This window comes from Battus philenor, unplaced genomic scaffold, assembly GCF_028537555.1.
Source record: "Battus philenor isolate CCGP_79_NKW_IND1 unplaced genomic scaffold, ilBatPhil1.0.hap1 SCAF_16, whole genome shotgun sequence".
In the NCBI taxonomy this organism is placed as follows: Eukaryota; Metazoa; Arthropoda; class Insecta; order Lepidoptera; family Papilionidae; genus Battus; species Battus philenor.
The window spans coordinates 2,322,890-2,342,157 of record NW_027181678.1 but is presented as its reverse complement, the minus strand read 5'-3'; the positions used below and the strand labels follow the sequence as shown (position 1 = coordinate 2,342,157).

General features: G+C 36.4%; 1 protein-coding gene across 1 annotated transcript in view; it reads left to right on the top strand.

Annotated features, from left to right (window-relative positions):
* Positions 1-19,268, top strand: part of LOC137919485 (uncharacterized) — a 56,630-nt gene that overhangs the window by 6,393 nt on the left and 30,969 nt on the right. The window contains exons 2-16 of the mRNA XM_068762572.1: positions 3,566-3,733; positions 5,741-5,801; positions 5,885-6,170; positions 6,800-7,008; positions 9,010-9,158; positions 9,334-9,511; positions 9,796-9,886; positions 10,895-11,063; positions 11,607-11,676; positions 12,530-12,662; positions 14,083-14,192; positions 15,494-15,610; positions 16,712-16,911; positions 17,397-17,530; positions 18,433-18,584. Of these exons, the coding sequence (XP_068618673.1) occupies positions 3,566-3,733; positions 5,741-5,801; positions 5,885-6,170; positions 6,800-7,008; positions 9,010-9,158; positions 9,334-9,511; positions 9,796-9,886; positions 10,895-11,063; positions 11,607-11,676; positions 12,530-12,662; positions 14,083-14,192; positions 15,494-15,610; positions 16,712-16,911; positions 17,397-17,530; positions 18,433-18,584 (2,227 nt within the window). The remainder of the gene's footprint in view (positions 1-3,565; positions 3,734-5,740; positions 5,802-5,884; positions 6,171-6,799; positions 7,009-9,009; positions 9,159-9,333; positions 9,512-9,795; positions 9,887-10,894; positions 11,064-11,606; positions 11,677-12,529; positions 12,663-14,082; positions 14,193-15,493; positions 15,611-16,711; positions 16,912-17,396; positions 17,531-18,432; positions 18,585-19,268) is intronic.

The window sequence follows — 19,268 nt, the reverse complement described above, 5'->3', positions numbered from 1 at the left end:
GCAACAGCACGTCCACTACTGGACATAGGTCTTCTCATGGTCTTCATCAACGTCTTTCTCATGGTCATCATGGTCGTCTATCTACATTGAGTATAGAAGTCATACCTTGAGCTTACTGGTGCGTGGTCTCCATACCAGAACGTCAAGGCTCCGGCGGTCAGCTTCTGTTTCACTATGTAACCCAACCACTGTTACTTTTTTAACTTGCCAATCAGCTGGGCACTTAAATCTGAAATTTTATTCCCTTTCAAAACTGAGACCATATTCCCAAAATACCCACTTTTCATTAGCAAAGGTTTAAAAGCATGACATTAGTAGAACTCTTTGTTTAATAATTTTTATATAAAAATATCAGTGAATTAAATTTCTACGTGTAGAGTGTAAGGCCATCTATACACTTACCCAACGTGAAAATAATTTTATTGATTTAAAAAGAAAATAGGAATTTCGCAAATGATCAGAACATCTCCTGTCAGGTAAGAACATTATTTTAGCATATTGTGAATTTAAATTAGATAGAATTGTCGATAACTTATTTATCATCTCATTCTTATGATGTATACTCTTTTTATTTTCTTTTAACGGTGCTTCTCCTACCAGAAGTTTCCCAAGGTTACTCTAGTACTCAACTAAAGGTTTTTCATCTATGAGGTTCGTCTTCTGCATTGTTATCAAACTTTTTGGCTTTCATTGTTACTGAAGTTGATACTTGTTTCATGATATACAGGGTGATTGGTTATAGATGTAAAAGCTTTGAAATGGTGAATATATAGCTAATTTCCTGTCAGTTATTGTGTAGTACATACATCCTTTCCAAAAATCAATGATTTTATAAATAGTATAGTGTTGATATAATAAGAAAGATCGTTTTTAAATTTCGAATCACTACATTTTGAAATGAATTATTATTTATTATCTGTCATTGTACTTGACAGAAGTTACAAGTCTGACATATTCCAATAGAAAAAAAAAACTTCAGATTAATTGGAAATAAGTGTAAAACATATAAAGATTTTTACAGACAAAATAAATAGGTCTACATTAAAACCTTTAAAGCTTTTACACCTATAACCAATCACCCTATATAGTAATTTCAATTATGTTCAATATCTATTTTCTGTCATTGTTTCTCTGAACAGCTGATACTCTATCCGGCAACGATATCTTTAATATTCTTGTAGACCATGGATGCACAGACCGCGGCCCGCCAGTCGAATACTGGTAGCCCGTCGACAGCAAAAATAATACTCTCGTACATTCGAGAAATATTGAATTCTATTCCAGAATAAAACCAAAAAAATTTAATTAGTTATACTTCTGGCGGCCGGCCCGCCATCAGTTCATGATTTGCACGAGTGCCCCTAGTCTTAATAAGTCTGTGCAACCATGTTGTAAACCCAAACTTCACAAGCATTTTACTATCGAGAATTACATTTTTCCTCTTTTCTCTATAGCACTGTTTCAAATGTAAGATTGTAGTTCTCTTCTCTATTTACAAATATCAGAGACATATTTTTTATTATCTATATTCCACGGACATAGCGTCCGTGTCTTTGATCTTATTACCGTCGCATTTTATTGCGTTTAATAATTGACAATTTTTTTTGTTCAAGTTTTTACATGTTACAGTGTTCTATTTTAACGACATCCTTGTTTTTAAGATTACGTTTCATGCGACCACTTCCTCATCCCTACTCCATATTGCCATCTTCAGCTTGTACGCCGGTATTTGTGATCGCCGATCAGGATATTTAAGTAAATGATTTCTGTTACCTACAAAGCCGTAGTCCACTAAGCTGACTTATTTACTTAAGAGGCTTTATATTATATTATAAGACTATAAAAAATGAGCACTGATAGTCCAGCGGTAGAGGACTGGGATTTGCGATCGTATATAGTCATATATAACTCGCAATTTTTGCGTTAATTATATAGAATTGCCACTGTTCATATACGAGTTTACAGAGGATGGGGAGTAGCATCCTCTGCGTACCATAATACCACACAGCGATCGCCAACCCATCTGCTAAGCGTGGCGATATAGTATATCCCCTATCCCCTATAACAGATATCTTTGGGGAAAGCCTATGCCTTACAGTGGGCGTCTATGGCGTCTCTGTCTTGATTTTTCAAAAAAAAAATTTACTTAACTAAACATATCGTTTAAACATAGTTATGTATGGTTAATTTTATTTTCTGCGGGCGCCACATTGGCGAGCTTCCAGTTACTTAACCCTTTCGATGCGGTTGGTACATATACATAAGTTTAAAAATATCTGAACAGTTATCTTCTCGTATAAAAGCAGTGCAATTTGTACCATGCCATATTTAAATGTTTCATCATCTGATGTTTGTATTATAATGACAAAAAATCTAACAAGTGGTGGAAAAAGTATTTTATAATTTTCAAAACGTGGTCCCGGTTAGTTAGCGGATTATGTATGTTTGAAGAAATACTTGCTGAAAGGAGTAAAAATACAAGCGTTCACCACCTAAAAAAGCTTAACTACTAAAAAACGAAAATTGTATGGCGAAATATCATTGTATTTGCCAATTAAAGGCCAAACAAAAAGGTGTTCAAAATACAGTGGAAAAAAATGACAAATAAGAATAAAAAAACACTGCGTAAATGCGATATACCATTATGCAAAAATTGTTTCAGGCTTTATCATACTGTATCATAAATTGTATATGTCTTTTTAAGTGTAAAATAAAACAAATTCATAATTTGCTGAATTGTATGGTCTTATAGGACTGTTGGTACAAATATGTACCAACAAAAAAACGAATGGTACAATGGTTTACAAATGGTCTCCCCAGCTGTGCCCCTGTTTTTGATGATTTATGATTTTTATTCTAATATAAAACTACACATTAAAATTATTACACAAATTGTTTATTAAATAATTTTTTGAATACCGTCACGAAAGGGTTAACGAATGTAACAGAAATAGTTGTGCAGATTAGAAAGTTGGTGAAGCAGATTATATTAAATAATTCAATCAAAATTATATAATTATTTCACCTGAATATAAAGAAACTACATTTAAAGTTTATTGTAAAGTTACTTTATTATTTTATAGTTTTATCTCTCTATCAGGAAAAAAATATGTTAAATCAATACAATGACATATGACAGTCCTGTTAAAAAACCACAGTAAAGAAATATTGTTTCTTTCGAGTGTTTCACTTGTTTTTTTTTTAATTATGTAGGCAGCTTGTTAGTTACTAATAGATATATAAACAAAAATAGATTTTCTATTTTATTTTATTATTGACATGGATCGTTTATATTGACCACTTGTATACGTTATGAGAAGAATGACAGTAGATTTCAATGAGTTTGATAGTAACTAGAATCAGAATGAACTTCCCTATAAAACATATTTCAACTTACAAGCTACCAGTACTTTAGAAAGGCTTTACACTAACAGATTAAGTTATCAGTCAAGTTATTTTCTATACAAAAGTTCTTTCCATAACATACCAACACATAAATTTTATGTATCCTGATATTTGGTCGTTTACGACTAATATTAAATATTAAAATGTAACTTCTTCGTAGGTATCAGCGGTTCTCACAGCGCAGAAACTTGGTACAACGTATCTGGGAGCAGACGAAGACCGTATGTCCCGGCATGTTGGGTGTGGGGTTGGTGTGCTTCCTTTGCGTGGCGGTGTGGTTGGTGGTTGGAGGCGCCCTTGGTGGGGCCTGGACTGAGGATAAGTACAGGCAAGTAATAGATATAAACGTTGCTGTGGTAGTGTTATTAACTAGGATAGCAACGGACCTAGGTTCGACTCTCTTTGGCCCCCTTGGGTCAGGATGCTAAACTGGTATTATTGACGAGCGACAGACCAAGCAGAGGTCCTTTTGTGAGGGCCTATAAGTCTGATAGAGTCCTCCGAAGGGATTGAAAACCTTCTAATCTGAAAAAGTATGTAGCAACCCAAACTCTGTGCCACTAAACCGCGGAATCCTCAAATGCCACATGGATAGCAGTGAAGCTCTTTATAATTATTTCTTTATTTCTAATCAGGAGTTAGAGAACCCTGAATCCCGATCTACATCGACTCTGAACACTTTTTGGTCACTAATGATCGGTTAAATTCAAGCAATTCGATTGTTAAGAGGGTAGTTCAAGAGTTAACTTTATGCTTGTTTAACGCTTTTGCTTTAATATAAAAAATATGTATGTTATATAGGGAGGCGTAAGATTTATAAAGGCTAAGGGGCATGGTACATAAAAGGCTAATAAATACTGGTTTACAAAAAATTACAGAAATAATAATAACTCGTTCACATTAGAGAATTCGAATTTTAAAAATGGCGCCATTCGAATATTTAAAAAAAATTCACGGAAATACTGCTTAATAAAATATCGAGTACACCAGAAATTTCGAAATATAAAACTTTTGCGTTCTTATTTTAAAATAGTGTCGTACACAAAATTGCCTCATTCGCCTTACTGCGCAGCAAGCGATAAAAATATCCTACAATAAACGGTACGTTGACAGAGCGACGAAAACATGCATTATCGTCGGATGTTTACTCGGCGATGTATAGTAGTATTTATTTAATATTTATTTACACGTTAGGATACATTTAAATAGTTTTACAATAATATACTAAATAAAAAGTACAATGGGGCGGTCTTATCACACAAGGCAATCTCTTACAGACAACCATAGTAAGGAAATTTATTAAATAAAAAGACGGGTAAAGAACGATTTAGGGTTGTCAGCTCGTATGAGGTTTGCAGTCTACACTTTATGTTGATTATTAACAACAGGGGTGTCATACGCCTGTTTTTATATATACGTGGGCTGAAATGATAAAGGTTACATTCTCTAATATGTTAACCATACAGTCGAATAACAATGTAAGAGAGACTACCTATACCGTCAGGTCCTTAGAGCCTTATCACTCCCTAGAGCGCTGTCTAACCAATCTAAGAGTTGGGTGGCATTCCAATCCGGTAATATTGCATCCGATGTAAGTACCTGAATCAAGGTTCTCAATGAACCCCTCCAGCTAAGTTATCTTAACTAGGGTTTACGATAAGCGTCTTCAACGTTCTGCCACGTCAAGCCCGTGGATTTGTCTATAAGACATCAGTGAATGTCTAGATCAAAAAAAAAAAAAACTGCGGGATAGGCAATGTGCCAGAGGTGGCCAACTTGTAAATTTTCGCGAGCCGCAATTAAATACGTATAATTAAATACGTTTACAAAAAGAGGTATAATTTTTTAAAATAAAATATATTTAATGAAAACAAATAAAAGTGTATATTAAATATGAATTCATTCATTTTACTTCTCTTAATTATTCTTGTAAATTTTGGTAAATAATTTTTAAATGACAGCACTTTCAGAACCACAATAATTTTTAAATATATAGAGTAAACGCTCCTTATTCGTGCTTCCTTCATTCGCGTATTATATAAAATGCGACGAATTCCTATATTCGCGGTAAAAAATATTTTATATATATTTTTTGTTAACTAGAAACATATCCGCTATAATCCTATATAAATTGGCATCCCGTATGCACAGTTCTTGAATCTTCGGCACATTTATAGAATATATACCCCGCTCATAAAGAGTTTTTACTGTAATGATACAAAAATGAATTTGGGTACATTTACATCCCCAATATTTTTTTAAAAAAAAACCGCATGTAGCTAGCGAGCCGCAGGTTGCCCGCCCTTGGATTATAACATATTACATCACTTTTTAGGAAGTTATGGGAAAGGGTCCATCCCGAAAACACGGAGAAACCTATGACGTATTATGAAATGGTAAGTCGATATTTATTATAAAGACTCGGTAAAATATGATATTTTCTTTCGCAATAAGAGTTTAATTTTATTTAATAATAAAGGTCGTCCCCGAAAATCGTTACCACGATCACAACAACCTAAGCACCAAGAACAAAGTCAATGGTTCCGATGGACCTAATAAAACACCGGTGTTCGACGACGAGAAGTACCAGCGACAGATGCGACCCAAACCCATCCAGATTACCATCAATGATGACCACGACAGCTCCAAGTACCAGGAACGAACGCCTGAGATGCTCCAAGAGATGTGCTCTCAAGTTGCTGATAAAATGCGTTTTGATTGCTACCCGCAGAACGGGGCGAATGAAGAGGGTTGTATAAAAAGAGGTGGGTTTTTACACATATACAGGATGTTTGGTTATAGATATTTGGTTGAATGTATAGTTCATTTATCAGCAAAAAGCTTTTTTAAGAATTTACATCTATTTCGAGTTACCCTGTATAAACTTACCGGTTTGAAATATGTTGTTTTTTTTTTCTTTTCAAATGCGATAAGCTTATGACATCTGGCAGGATAAAGTCTATGGAGACAGATAGTGTACAATAATTGTATGTAATATGTAATCAGAATTTTACGCTTATTTATTTATATCTAAAACCATTGATTTTTGGGAGGATAATACCTTACATTGATTTAGCTTTTACACCTATAATAATCACGCTGTATATGGCTGGTTATTATACAATTTATTGTTACGACAGCCGTTTGTATAATTTTATCATTACCTATCTTAAAATTAAATTTTTGGGGTTTATTACTTACTTGGTTATATAGAAAAGAGAAATTAGAAGCTTTGTGAGAACTTGAACCATGGTTAAGTTTAATTATTTGCTATTAGTATTGTAAGATTTTCTATAATTGTATAAAAAAATAAATTTCTTCAGCGTTCGCCTGCTCAAAATCCAGTAATGTGGTGTTGTGCTGTAAGAGATCTGGAAATTATTTCTGATTGTAGGATGTTGCTGGAGATCAACACCACTACCGGGGGCACCATTCTGTTTCTACCCACCACACTACGATACCTACAAGTTCGTTAACATGACTGAAAACAAGCGTGGAGTGACCGCGTATTACGCGCTCAACCGACCGTCCGGTTACCCGGGTGACTTCCACCAGGTCCGCGTCGACGTCATGTACGTTACCGGGGACATCATTAATGTCAAGGTAATGGAAAGTTTTTCAACTTTACAGAGGTCTCGCTTTGAAATCTAACAGGTTGTCAAATATCTTCCTTCCGCTTTTTTGCTCCTTATTCAATGCTTTATAAAAAGTGTTACAGTGATCGGATTTAGTTCAAATATGCGCCGTTTTGTTCGATAATCTGTTTCCATCTAGACGGCAACTTCATAATACCTCCCTCGTAGAAGCCCTCCTCCTTATTTGCGAAGAACTCGGACAGCCACTTTTCACAAACCTCTTTTGAGTTCAACTTTACACCACCAAGGGCGTTCGCCATGGACAGGAACAGGTGGTAATCACTTGGCGCTATGTCCGGGCTATATGGTGGATGTGATAAAACCTCCCTTCCGAGCTTCCGTAGCTTCTGACGAGTCATCAACGAAGTGTGTGGTCTGCCGTTGTCTTGGTGGAACACTACACCCTTCCTGTTGGCCAATTCTGGACGCTTCTGGTCGATCGCCTGCTTCAAGCGGTCCAGTTGTTCGCAGTAGACGGTAGAATTAAGCGTCTAGCCATATGGGAGCAGCTCATAGTGGATGATTCCCTTCCAATCCCACCAAACACACAGCAAAACCTTCCTGGCCGTCAATCCCGGCTTGGCCACTGTTTGGGTCGATTCACCGGCCTTCGACCACGACCGTTTTCGCTTGATATTGTCGTATGTGATCCATTTTTCGTCGCCAGTCACCATCCGCTTCAAGAATGGGTCGAGTTCGTTCCGTTTCAGCAGCATATCGCAGGCGTTGATTCGGTCCAGGAGGTTTTTTTGCGTCAAAGCATGCGGCACCCAAACAACAAGCTTTTTTTTGTATCCAGCCTTCTGCAGATGGTTTAAAATGGTTTGGTGACTAACTCCCATCTCCTGGGCGATGTCACGAGATGCCACATGCCGGTCTAACTCGATGTAGTCCATGATTTGATCGGTATTTGTCGTCACAGGTCTTCCGCCGGCTGGCTTATCCACGGTGTCGTTTTCGCCGGCTCTGAATCGTTGAAACCATTCCAAATGATAGAGTACCATCCCCCAAAACACCATTAATCTCACGGAACGTTTCTCTAGCGGATTTGCCTTTAACGAAGGAAAACTTTAAAATAGCGCGAATTTCGGCGTTAGTGAACTCCATGTTTACACGTCTATAACTGTTGAACGCAATATCCAAACTAATCATGCATAGCGTCGTTTTATAGGTTATGTCAAGACCTTTCAAATTATGTATAGTATTGCCAGATACGAGCTCTGTAGCGCTTTGTACATAGCCGCGAAATTCAAAAGACAAAAAGACGGAAGGGAGATATTTGACAACCTTTTAGAATATAAAAAAAATCAAAATCGATGTCTCGCGATTTTTATAGTCTTAAAAAATCACCTTAAAAATTTACTGTATCCATAATAGAATTTAAATTGAATATTTTCAAGCATTTTCAAATTAAGAACTATTTTGGTGTTTAAAATCGTAAGCCAAATGTTTTTTGGTGTGATCATAATTTTCTCTTCAATCTGGTCTGCGATGTTTTATAAAGTAAATTTTAATGTTGCGACACCTATAAAGGAATAGATAACAGAACCATTATACGTACTATAATTTTTATATAATTTTAATTTAGGTGTACTGCTGGTGTACGTATATAAATAAATAAATTTTAATAAAAAAGAGCGTCTAATTAAGTCTGGTCTAAGAGGATATTTGAAACGATAAAAGAAATATTATTCTTTCGAATATGCTTTTCTAAGCACGTAAGAAAAATCGATATTAGCTGGATACGGGTAGCGAAAAACCGGTCATTGTGGCGGTCTTGGGGGGAGAGGGGATGCCCAGCATTAGACGTCTATTGGCTGATATGATGATGATAAATATCTGCAAATGATTATACATTTACAAGACAGGATTCTTTTTATGTATATATATATATATATATATATATATACACACATATATATATATATATATATATATACATATATATATATTGGAGGTTTCTTCTCAGATAACAGACTCAGAGAAAAGAAGATTCGAGTCCCAATATCCAGAGATTCCGATGGTGTACGGGTCGATAAAGACGATGAAGTACAAGATGGTTGTAGAAAGTTCCAGCATTGGCTTCAAAGTCATTCGTCTCTCCGACAATGTTACCGTGTAAGTATGCCTCCCAAGCTATGCCCACTATAATCTTCATCGTGGCTGATGATAAGCGATCTTGAACTGCCTTTATCTAGAAAACTTGACTATTTCTTCAATCCATCTAGTGTGGCCTGTGGGTGATGAACCACTTCTGAAATAATGTAGTCAATGAAAATATTTTTTATTACAGTTTCAACTCTCAAGATGTTGGAGGTTTGATTCTGTCAGATAAGTTCCTGCAGATGTCTGCGCTGCTGCCAACGAACCAGCTGTACGGGCTTGGTGAAAGGCGGGCCAAGTTCAGGACCGAACTGAACACCTGGCAGACGTTTACATTATTCAACAGAGATCAGGCACCCTGGGAGAATGTATGTATACATGATCATAAATTCAATAATTTTTATACATCTTTAGCGTATGGGGATTGCCCAATCAACCAATAGTACGTCAAATATTAATACCTAGCGCTGTCTCGCTCGCACAGTACCTACACGCAGACCTGTGCGGGTTCACTCACCCACTAGTTGTACTATGCAAAATGTATAGATATAGCGGCAAAATCAAGAACCATCAAGAATCAAGAACCAAATCGACTATCGATCTTGGTCTTAATCTTAAGCTTGTGGTCTCACTGTTTGTTTTCTGTCTTCAGATCAACCTTTATGGCACGCAGCCTTTCTACATGGCACTGGAGCAGAACGGGAAGGCTCACGGAGCTCTCCTAATTAACAGCAATGCGATAGGTATTTTCCAATTACGTATTTTTAATCGTATATTCTTTTAAACATCAATTATTTAAGTTTTTTTTTTAAATTTGGAACACGAGCTAACAGTAACGCGTGAAATTACAGAGAAATAATGCTAAAATAATAATCATTAAAGAACGTGTTCTACTATGAAAATCTTTATTTTGTTGCTTGTTACTGTACGACTATTATTTCCTATGATTTAATGAGTCAATAATCAGATAATAATTTTAAATACATGTTAATTACATTACTTTTTTAATTTACGACAAAATATAAACTTTTATTTCATATAATTATTTAAACAATCGGATCTTTTTTAAGGTAATTAAAAGTGATTGATTTTCTGCCTGCTTTGTTTGGTACAAACGCACCAAAGTGGTCACTGTAACTGTTCCCTAGTAAATAATGAATGTATATGGGCAGCGTTCGTGCTCAAAATATCAACGTCTATAATACCACAATGCCTAAGATCGAAAGTCGTAGATCAGTGTGTGTATGGTAGGCCTTATAAAAAGCTCTATGTAACTTAAAGACCAACTGAGAAAGCTATCCTTGAAGTTTCTCAGCGAGATCAGAAAAGTGGAGATGCGCAGAAGAATGAAGGTTAAGGACAAGACCGAAAGGTTCTCGAGTGATGACTATTAGCCGGTAGACGTGGCGTGGGTAAGCCACCCACTAGGTGGACTGATGATATAGTTAAGGTCTTGGGAAATCCCTGGATGTGGACAAGACCGTGTCATCGTAGCTATTTTTAATGAAGGCTTACGCCTTGCAGTAGGCCTTTTTCGGCTGAAAAGAAAAAACAATTCCATTAACTAGAAGGTTCTATCAAGAAATTTAGGTATTAAGGTATGAAGTCGCTGGATGCAGGCAATACCATATCATCCTGGCACGTGTCAAGATGATAGGCATAGGCCTTGCTGTGGGCGTCAATCAGGTGATATGATGATATAAATGTTTATATGTTAATGTTATTATACAGGTGTTATCGTTTATATGTAGATATAGTCCTGCAGCCGAGCCCGGCTATAACGTACAGGACTATCGGGGGGATCCTGAACTTTTACCTGTTCCTGGGACCCTCACCGAGTGAGGTCACGTCGCAGTTATCCTCTATCGTCGGCAAGCCGTTCATGCCGCCGTACTGGTCGCTTGGATTCCATTTGTGCAAGTGAGTTATTAAAATTTTAATTTTACACTATAGTGTATATATAACATTTGTAAACATGAAAACGTACCACTTTATTTCTGAAATTTATAGAGTATGTGAGCCATGGAAAAGAAGATCTTAAGACAAACAAAGTTAACTGACATGACCCAGCTGACCAGACAAGTTGATGAGTTTCTGGGAGAATTCTTTCATCTCCTCAAGCGGCAACCGAAGCGTAAAAGCTTTGACCTTAAAGTTGTTTGAAATCGTTGTACGCAGACAGGATCCAAACGGTTTTAATAGGAATCTTTAAATCGTCATCTTTTCCGCCGTAAGAGGTGGTCCACTAATGGACCAAGTTATTTTGCATATTCTCCACTACAGAACCTCTACCGTTCGCAATATAGCCTGTCCAACCCAATTCAGCATGTTAATGAGTTGGGCTATATCGGTTACTGTTAGTTGTCTACGTATCTCCTCATTCCTGATATTAAAAACGGTTTTGTGTAGAAACAGAAATAAATTATTTAATTATTAATATCAGTTGTTCCATTTTTATTTCAGATACAACTATGGCAGTTTACAGGTGACGCGTGATGTTTGGAAAAGCAACAGGGAAGCAGGAATACCATTGGTTAGTATCGCAACCGGATTTGTCCTTCTCACTCTCTTCTTCTTCTTCCTCTTCCTTTGAAGATCGCCACGATGGCCTGTCATGCGCTGCTCGCATCCAGCGACTTTCCTTGACCTTGGCTATGTCGTTATACTTTAGAACATGTCGGCCCCCCTCTAGGGGGGTATATATAGTAAGTGTCTGGAGGTCCAGTAAGGCTGATATAAGTTGGCTATCGTTGACCATAATGAGAGAATTTGGTCATAATTTACATCTTCATTGGACAAATGTGCTTCCAGTCAAAGGCCACCGCCTGTAGTGTTTAACTAGAATTTTCGTACACGCTATAGAAGAACGTCAAACCATCTGTTCTCAAAAATCTCGTGTACATTTTATCCATCACGCCTTCATCCGCTTTACTGTTTAAATATCACAGGTAGTGACTAGTACTTCTGCGCACGCTATTGACGAAGCTCAAACCGTCTATTTTCAATATGACATTAGCGTCTTGTCAATCAAGTCCTGACCAGTCTAACTGTTTACCACAGGCGCCGACTAACATTTCCGCTTACCTACGTCAAGCAATTTGTTGTCAAATACCTCGTGTGCGTCTAGTAAATCACGCCCTCATCCGCCTTACCGTTGACCTTTGGTGACCAGCGCTTCTGTTCATTTTCATTTGTTCTGAAATATCTCGTGTGCGTATTGTTCATCACGCTTTCAATTGTCTTTCTATTCACATACCTCAGGCGGTCATTAGGAATTTATGTGTTTACAAGTGGAATGAAGTCACCCAGCAAGATCATTGTTATGTTTTGTCGCATTCGATCAGGATAATAAGAAAGGGATAAAATACGCATTTGTTTCGTTATAGGATGTGCAATGGAACGACCTGGACTATATGAAGGACGCCAATGACTTCACCTACGACGATGTCAAGTTCAAAGGCCTGCCGGACTTTGTGAAGGAACTACACGACGTTGGAATGCACTATGTTGTACTGTTTGGTTAGTATCACTACTTACATTATCACCTCCTTGTTTTGGAATAATAAGTATCAAAATAGGGGAGTATATATATATCTGAAGTGGCAGTAGGTAGGACACATTGTTCGACAGATGGTCGTTGGGGCCGAAAGAATCTCGAATAGCGACCACAGGCCAGTTGACGCGACGTGAATATGGGTCTAACTCTTAGTGGATCGACTTCATGGTTAAACATGGTTCGGGAAAGTCGCTGGATGCAGGCAGCGCTGGACCTGTCGTATCGATTAACCTGACGATGGTGATGATGATTGTTATCTAAGAACATCTTGAACATCTGTACTGGTCGGTGTAACATCTCCTGAGGATGCCCCATAGAGGGGTGAAACACGTGTAGAGTAAATTAACTGTGGTAGATGTGTTTCGCATTGTTTACCGCACGCGCATTTATCAGCGGGCTGGTGAGCGGTGCACTTTATTGCACGACTACTGCTGCATAGCGGAAGTAGCTATATACATTAGTCCCTTTCTTAGTTAAGATGGATGGACTTTCGCAAGGTAACGCCTGAATCTATTAGATAGATGATTCTTTTATTATGAGAACATTTTAGCAGTTTGATTAGTTTCTAGAGATGTAAGAAAATTAAATTAATATGTAACACTGTGGTCAAAAAGTAAGGTGAATTTGTTTATAATTTGTGAATTCTTTATTTATTCATCCAAATCAATTTCATCCCCGTCCGATAAAACGCACTTTTGTCAACGTTTTTTCCACTCCTGATAACGGTCGGACTAGTCTGTTTCCAAAACCTTCGATTCCGTTTTTTATCTCTTCAGTCATGTTAAAACGAATAGCCGGAAGTCACACGGAGCCAAATCAGACGAATATGATGGTTGCGGATCGACATGAGTAGAGTTTTTGACAAAAAGTCGGGAAGAACCAACGCACTTCTTCTCCTTCCTAATGCCCACGAGTTTTATGTGACAATTTTACCTTACTTTTTAAGCACAGAGTAAGTATAACTATGTTTTTGTGTTATAGATATAAAGACTTAAAAAAATATTGTTAATTTATAATCATTTGGCAAGGGTCTAGCGAATGGGTAAGTTGAATTGACAGAGAGAAGATCACATAGCTCACGTGGTCTGCTGGGATTTTGAGGTTCTTGAGTGGAGACTACGGATGGGTAAACGCAGCATAGAAGCGTCCCCAACAGCTAGACAGAAGACTATATTAAGGTTGTCAAAAGCCACTGGATGAAGGTGACATTAAACCGGACCTATTGATATCCATGGTGGAAGCCTATGTCCAGTAGTGTTGACAATAATTTAGTTGACAATATCTGTACATGGATATTATTATTTTCATGGAATTTACTTAACATTTTATTATACTTTAACATGAATTTCTAAAGCAAATAATAACATGCTCTTATTTCTATAGATCCAGGCGTAAGCGCTGCCGAGAAACCCGGCACATATCCGCCATACGACCGCGGCCTAGAGATGGATGTCTTCATTAAAAACTCTACGGATCAGCCATTCGTAGGAAAGGTTAGAGCATAACTATATATTTATAACTATATAAAGTGATTGGTTATTGATGTAAAAGCTTTAAATAATGGAATGATAATGTAGTACAAAGCGGTTTTAATTCGAATTAATAAATATTAAAATTAAGATTTGTATGTGAATTACTATCTGTCCCTTTCTTAATTTGTGCTGCCAGAATTATTGGCCTGACAAATACCAATAGTAAAAATGGATTAACGTAAAATATTTCAGATGATCACATTATACGCGGCGATTTAAAAAAAATGTGTAAAAGGTTGATAGCTTCTTGAAGACAAATGAGTTATACATTCATCCATTCATTGGCTCCATATAGTGTCTCATTCATTCGTAGGTCTAATGTATCTATGTATATGTATGATTTTATAATAAACTACCTTACGACGTAGTAAATTTATCTCTTTGTAAATTTAAGAAATAGGCTCGCTTAGATAAAAAGTATATTATGTTATGTTCACGATAAAGATCTTTGGAAATGAATTGTTCTAATTTTAAGGAAAACAATTGTTATTGTTTAAACAATTTTAAATTTGAATCATGATTAAGCTATTGACTTGGAAAAACTTTTATATTTATAACCAATCACCCATTGCTTTTCGTAACAATAGTTAACAATCGTTAGTTACAAATGAGTAACCCCTTAAAGCCTATCGGGATGTTTAAGTGTGAAAATGCATGAAAAATATTGTAAAGAAAATTAGAGGAAAGAATGAAAGACATTGAGAAAAACTAAAGATGAGTATGAAAATAAAAAGAAATTGTTTAAAAATTGCTAAGTAGAGATCCTGTCTAGCCATGACAACACTGAACACGAGGCCTTTAAAACGGAACCATAAAAAACTACCCTGTTTATCGAAGAAAATCGTATAAGTCATTTATGAGTACCATAAAATTAATAGACAGAGAGAGATGTCTATAACCTAAATTACTTAATATTATTCTATGCGAAATATGACCGATGCAAGGCATAGGCTTCCCCCAAAGATCACGACGATGATCGGTCTTGCGCTGCCCGGATCCAGCGACTTCTCGGAAAAATGAGTATGTTGTCGGTCTACCTAAATGAAGGGGGGGGGGGCTAACCGCGCAGCGTCTACCAGCTTAACGTCACCACTTGAGAATACCATATACTATCATCACCAACGGTTCCACGAGCGATATGCACCTCTCACTGCCACTAGTCTAGTAATTTTCCAACTTGGTTCTTCTGTGGAACTCCTCATTTCTGATTTGGTCTAGTAGCGAAACTCCAAGCATAAATAATATGTTATTTGTGTTTAAAGGTTTGGAATAAAGTGTCCACGGTGTGGCCAGACTTCACCCACCCGAATTCCACTCCGTACTGGACGGAAATGTTCACCGCCTTCCACAAGAAGATACCTTTTGACGGAGCCTGGATTGTGAGTATTTATTTGCATAACATTGCCTAAGTTAAGACAAACACATCACAGAGAATAGATAAAGAAAAAGTTAATTTCATATCTTTTACATATTTAATGGAATCAGGCGTTAGCTTGCGGAAGTCCATCCTAAGTAAGAAAAGGATCAATATTTAGCCACTTCCGCACATGCAGTAGTAGACGTGCAACAAAGTGCACCGCCCGCCAGCCCGCCGAATCACACAACTGCCACCGCCAAACCACTCAACACGTGTTTCACCCCTCCATGGGGCATCTTCAGGAGTTATGTTACACCGATTAGTACCAAACATAGTCACACATCTTATGTACACTATATATATTATCTTTTACACTTTCACTTGCCACCTTAGTTTACTAAGAATTTTTTTGGTCAAGTTTGCCATTACAAATTTCACCAGGTTCGAGGTGGCATAGGTACCATAAAGTGATTAGCTAAAACTCCTTTACTTCCTGAGGACTTTTACGGTCGACTTATGCCATTACAGGTAGTAATACGACCAGTATATTAAATCTATCCCATAAATGAGGTATATGGAATAAAAGTATGAAAAGGAAAGAAAGACATTGGGAAGGACGACAGATGAGTAGGGAATTTAATTAAAATTATTTGATAAATTATATATACAGACCTTGTCCACCCATGATAGGAGTCGAACGAGAGGTACCAAAAACGGGGCCATATAACCTCAATATCTATCCATTTCACCACCATATCAGTTTAGTAAATTTCAATGCCTCAATTGTTATTTGATAATTTGAAAGTTTTTTTAAATACTTGTATAATATTATTATTATATTAGATAGATATAAAATGTCCACCGCTCTTTGAGAACATATACTATTAAGGATGGAATATAGGAAATTCTTAGTTCAACTCTACTCGACAAAAGGAGTGTTCTTACTAGATTTAAAGTGACTAAACCTTGTGGTTCAAGAGATATCGTGATGAGTCAGTAAAAGATGAAAATATCATATATATACATATGTATGAGATATATGACCTTGGATCTCCATTTCTGCTATATTTTTAAGATGTTATATTTGTTAATATAAGTCAATAATGTTAATTATTGTAATCAGGATATGAACGAGCCATCTAACTTCCTGTCGGGCTCGTTATACGGACAGTGCGCACCCGAAGAGCTGCCTTACACGCCTCGGTACGTCGGCGAGGAGGGTCTGAAACATAAAACCCTCTGCATGGACGCCAAGCATTACTTCGGCTCGCACTACAACATCCACAACCTCCACGCGGTCACTGAAGCCATCGCCACGTATTTGTAAGTAATTTTTAATACATTTTTTCCGTGTTTTAGGGATCATTATATATATTTTTTATTTATTGGATTAAAATGAACAGTTAACATAGGAGAATAAAATTCCGTACGTATCGTACAAACGATCCACGTAGAGTAACATTTTTTCTCATGTAAACACTTCCTTACCATATTTTAGTATTAACTCTATCTCGTTAATATAGCATTGGAAAGAGACCACCCGCTATGTTTATACTGTAAGGTAGTTTATAATGTTATAATGGTTAAGTAAAGAGTTTGATAAATTTTATTTAACCTTCATGAAATTTAGAGAAATTACTCAGGATTATTTCTGAAAAATGTAGTTGTAAGAGGTCATATAATATGGTATCTTAATTCTACGCGTTTTGATAATTGCCCATCTCGGAAATAAGGTTTAAATACAATACAAATAGATTTAGTCCTAATATATATTATATATTTAATATAATTGCAATTATATGTAACAGTGCAATGCGTGAGATCACCGGCAGTCGTCCGTTTGTGATATCCCGGGCCTCGTTCCCTGGACTGGCGCCGTACGCCGGCCACTGGAGTGGGGACGTGGACAGCAGCTGGCATGACCTGCGTATGAGCATTCCTGGTAAATAAATACTCCCTATGTAACAATATAAGAGCTTTTTCTTGTCATTGTGGACTATAGAAACAAGGAGACGAAAGTAACCTTGTTACAAGGCACCTTGAAAAAGTAACTGTGCCAAGGTTTCGACTGCAAAACAAGCAAAAACGTATATTAAAAGTAAATTGACGGTAAAATATTATTATTCAATAAAATAATTTTTTAATTATGAGAATCCTTGGCAACGATGTCGCCTGAATATTTTATATGCTGTCTGATAAAGTATATTTGTATAGATCGATGTTAAACTGTAAGTTTATAAATTATGAAAAGAAGCAAATGATACTTGTTTTAACAGCTCCTAATAGATACCGGACTGCTTGTATTTCGTGCGACAGAGATAACGCTCTACGAAGCCGAAATTAGCCGATTGTCTCTTTCCAAAGGTCGATATGCAATATTTATCGCCGGGTACTACTGTACACTAGCTGTGTTTCCGACTGCGTCCGCGTGTAATTTAATAAAAAAAAAATCATGTATTTCACTGTGATCACATTATACAGATGATTGAAAGTAGGTGTAGAATCTTTAAAGCGGTATATGTTTAGTTCATTTGTCACCAAAAAGCTTAAAGGCTTTCTTTTAATTACATTAATTATTTTTTTCTATTGTAATGCGATAGTTAACAAAGTAATAGTGAACAATAATTAATTTTAATATGTATAAACCTGAATTTTTAAAATGATTTTTCTTACTATATTATCATTTTCAACTCATTGATTTTTTGGTGTACCATATATTAATTGACAGCAAAGGAGCAGTACATTCACCTCTTTTAAAGTTTAATAACCGATCACCATATATAATGTAAGTTTTTATCAATAGACTTCTGCTAAATTATGCCCTTATTTGACATTTGTTTCCAGAACTCCTTAGCTTCAGTATCTTCGGTATCCCGATGATGGGCGCCGACATCTGCGGCTTCCGGGGCAACACCACAGTGGAACTGTGCAAGCGCTGGTCGCAGCTGGGTGCCTTCTACCCCTTTTCCAGGAACCACAACTCTGATTCCTCCATGGTAACTACCATTATATATTAGTTCATTTGAATCGAAAATTTTTCTCTATAGATATTTTAGGTTGAAGGATGTCCTTCAATTTTAAAATATATTTATTTATATGCGATCAAGCTACCACCGGCTCGGAATACTAAACTGCTGAGTAGAGCCGGAAAGAATCTCAACAGTTGCTCTTTTTAAATGAAATTTAACAATATTTGATGTATATTTTAAAATATAATAATGTAAATGAGTCAACAAACCATGTTCCATACATTTCGATCAACTAAACACTCTTGAATTCTATAATAATATGTATTCAATAATAATTTTTTAAATTTTAGTTTTAAAACTAAGAAAATGAAGATCTAAGATATCTTGTGGAACTTTATAATATGTGTACACCCAGGCCCGTGAAGAATTTAACTTTTTGAAGTCTAAATTAAGGAGCTACCGAGATTTTTTTTCTTACCTTATTCTTTATTTATCATATGTCTCACATAATCTACTTCTAAATTATATTTACCTTACACATCTGATTAGTCGTGTCAAGTTAAGGATGCGTTTACAAGATGGTAAAGTTTAATTTAACTTATGTATGTGTACACTCAGACCCATGAGTGATTTGTTAACTTTTCGAAGACAGTGAACAATATATTTTGCCAGGGAATGTCTAGATTTTAAGTTATATATAGACCGCAGAGC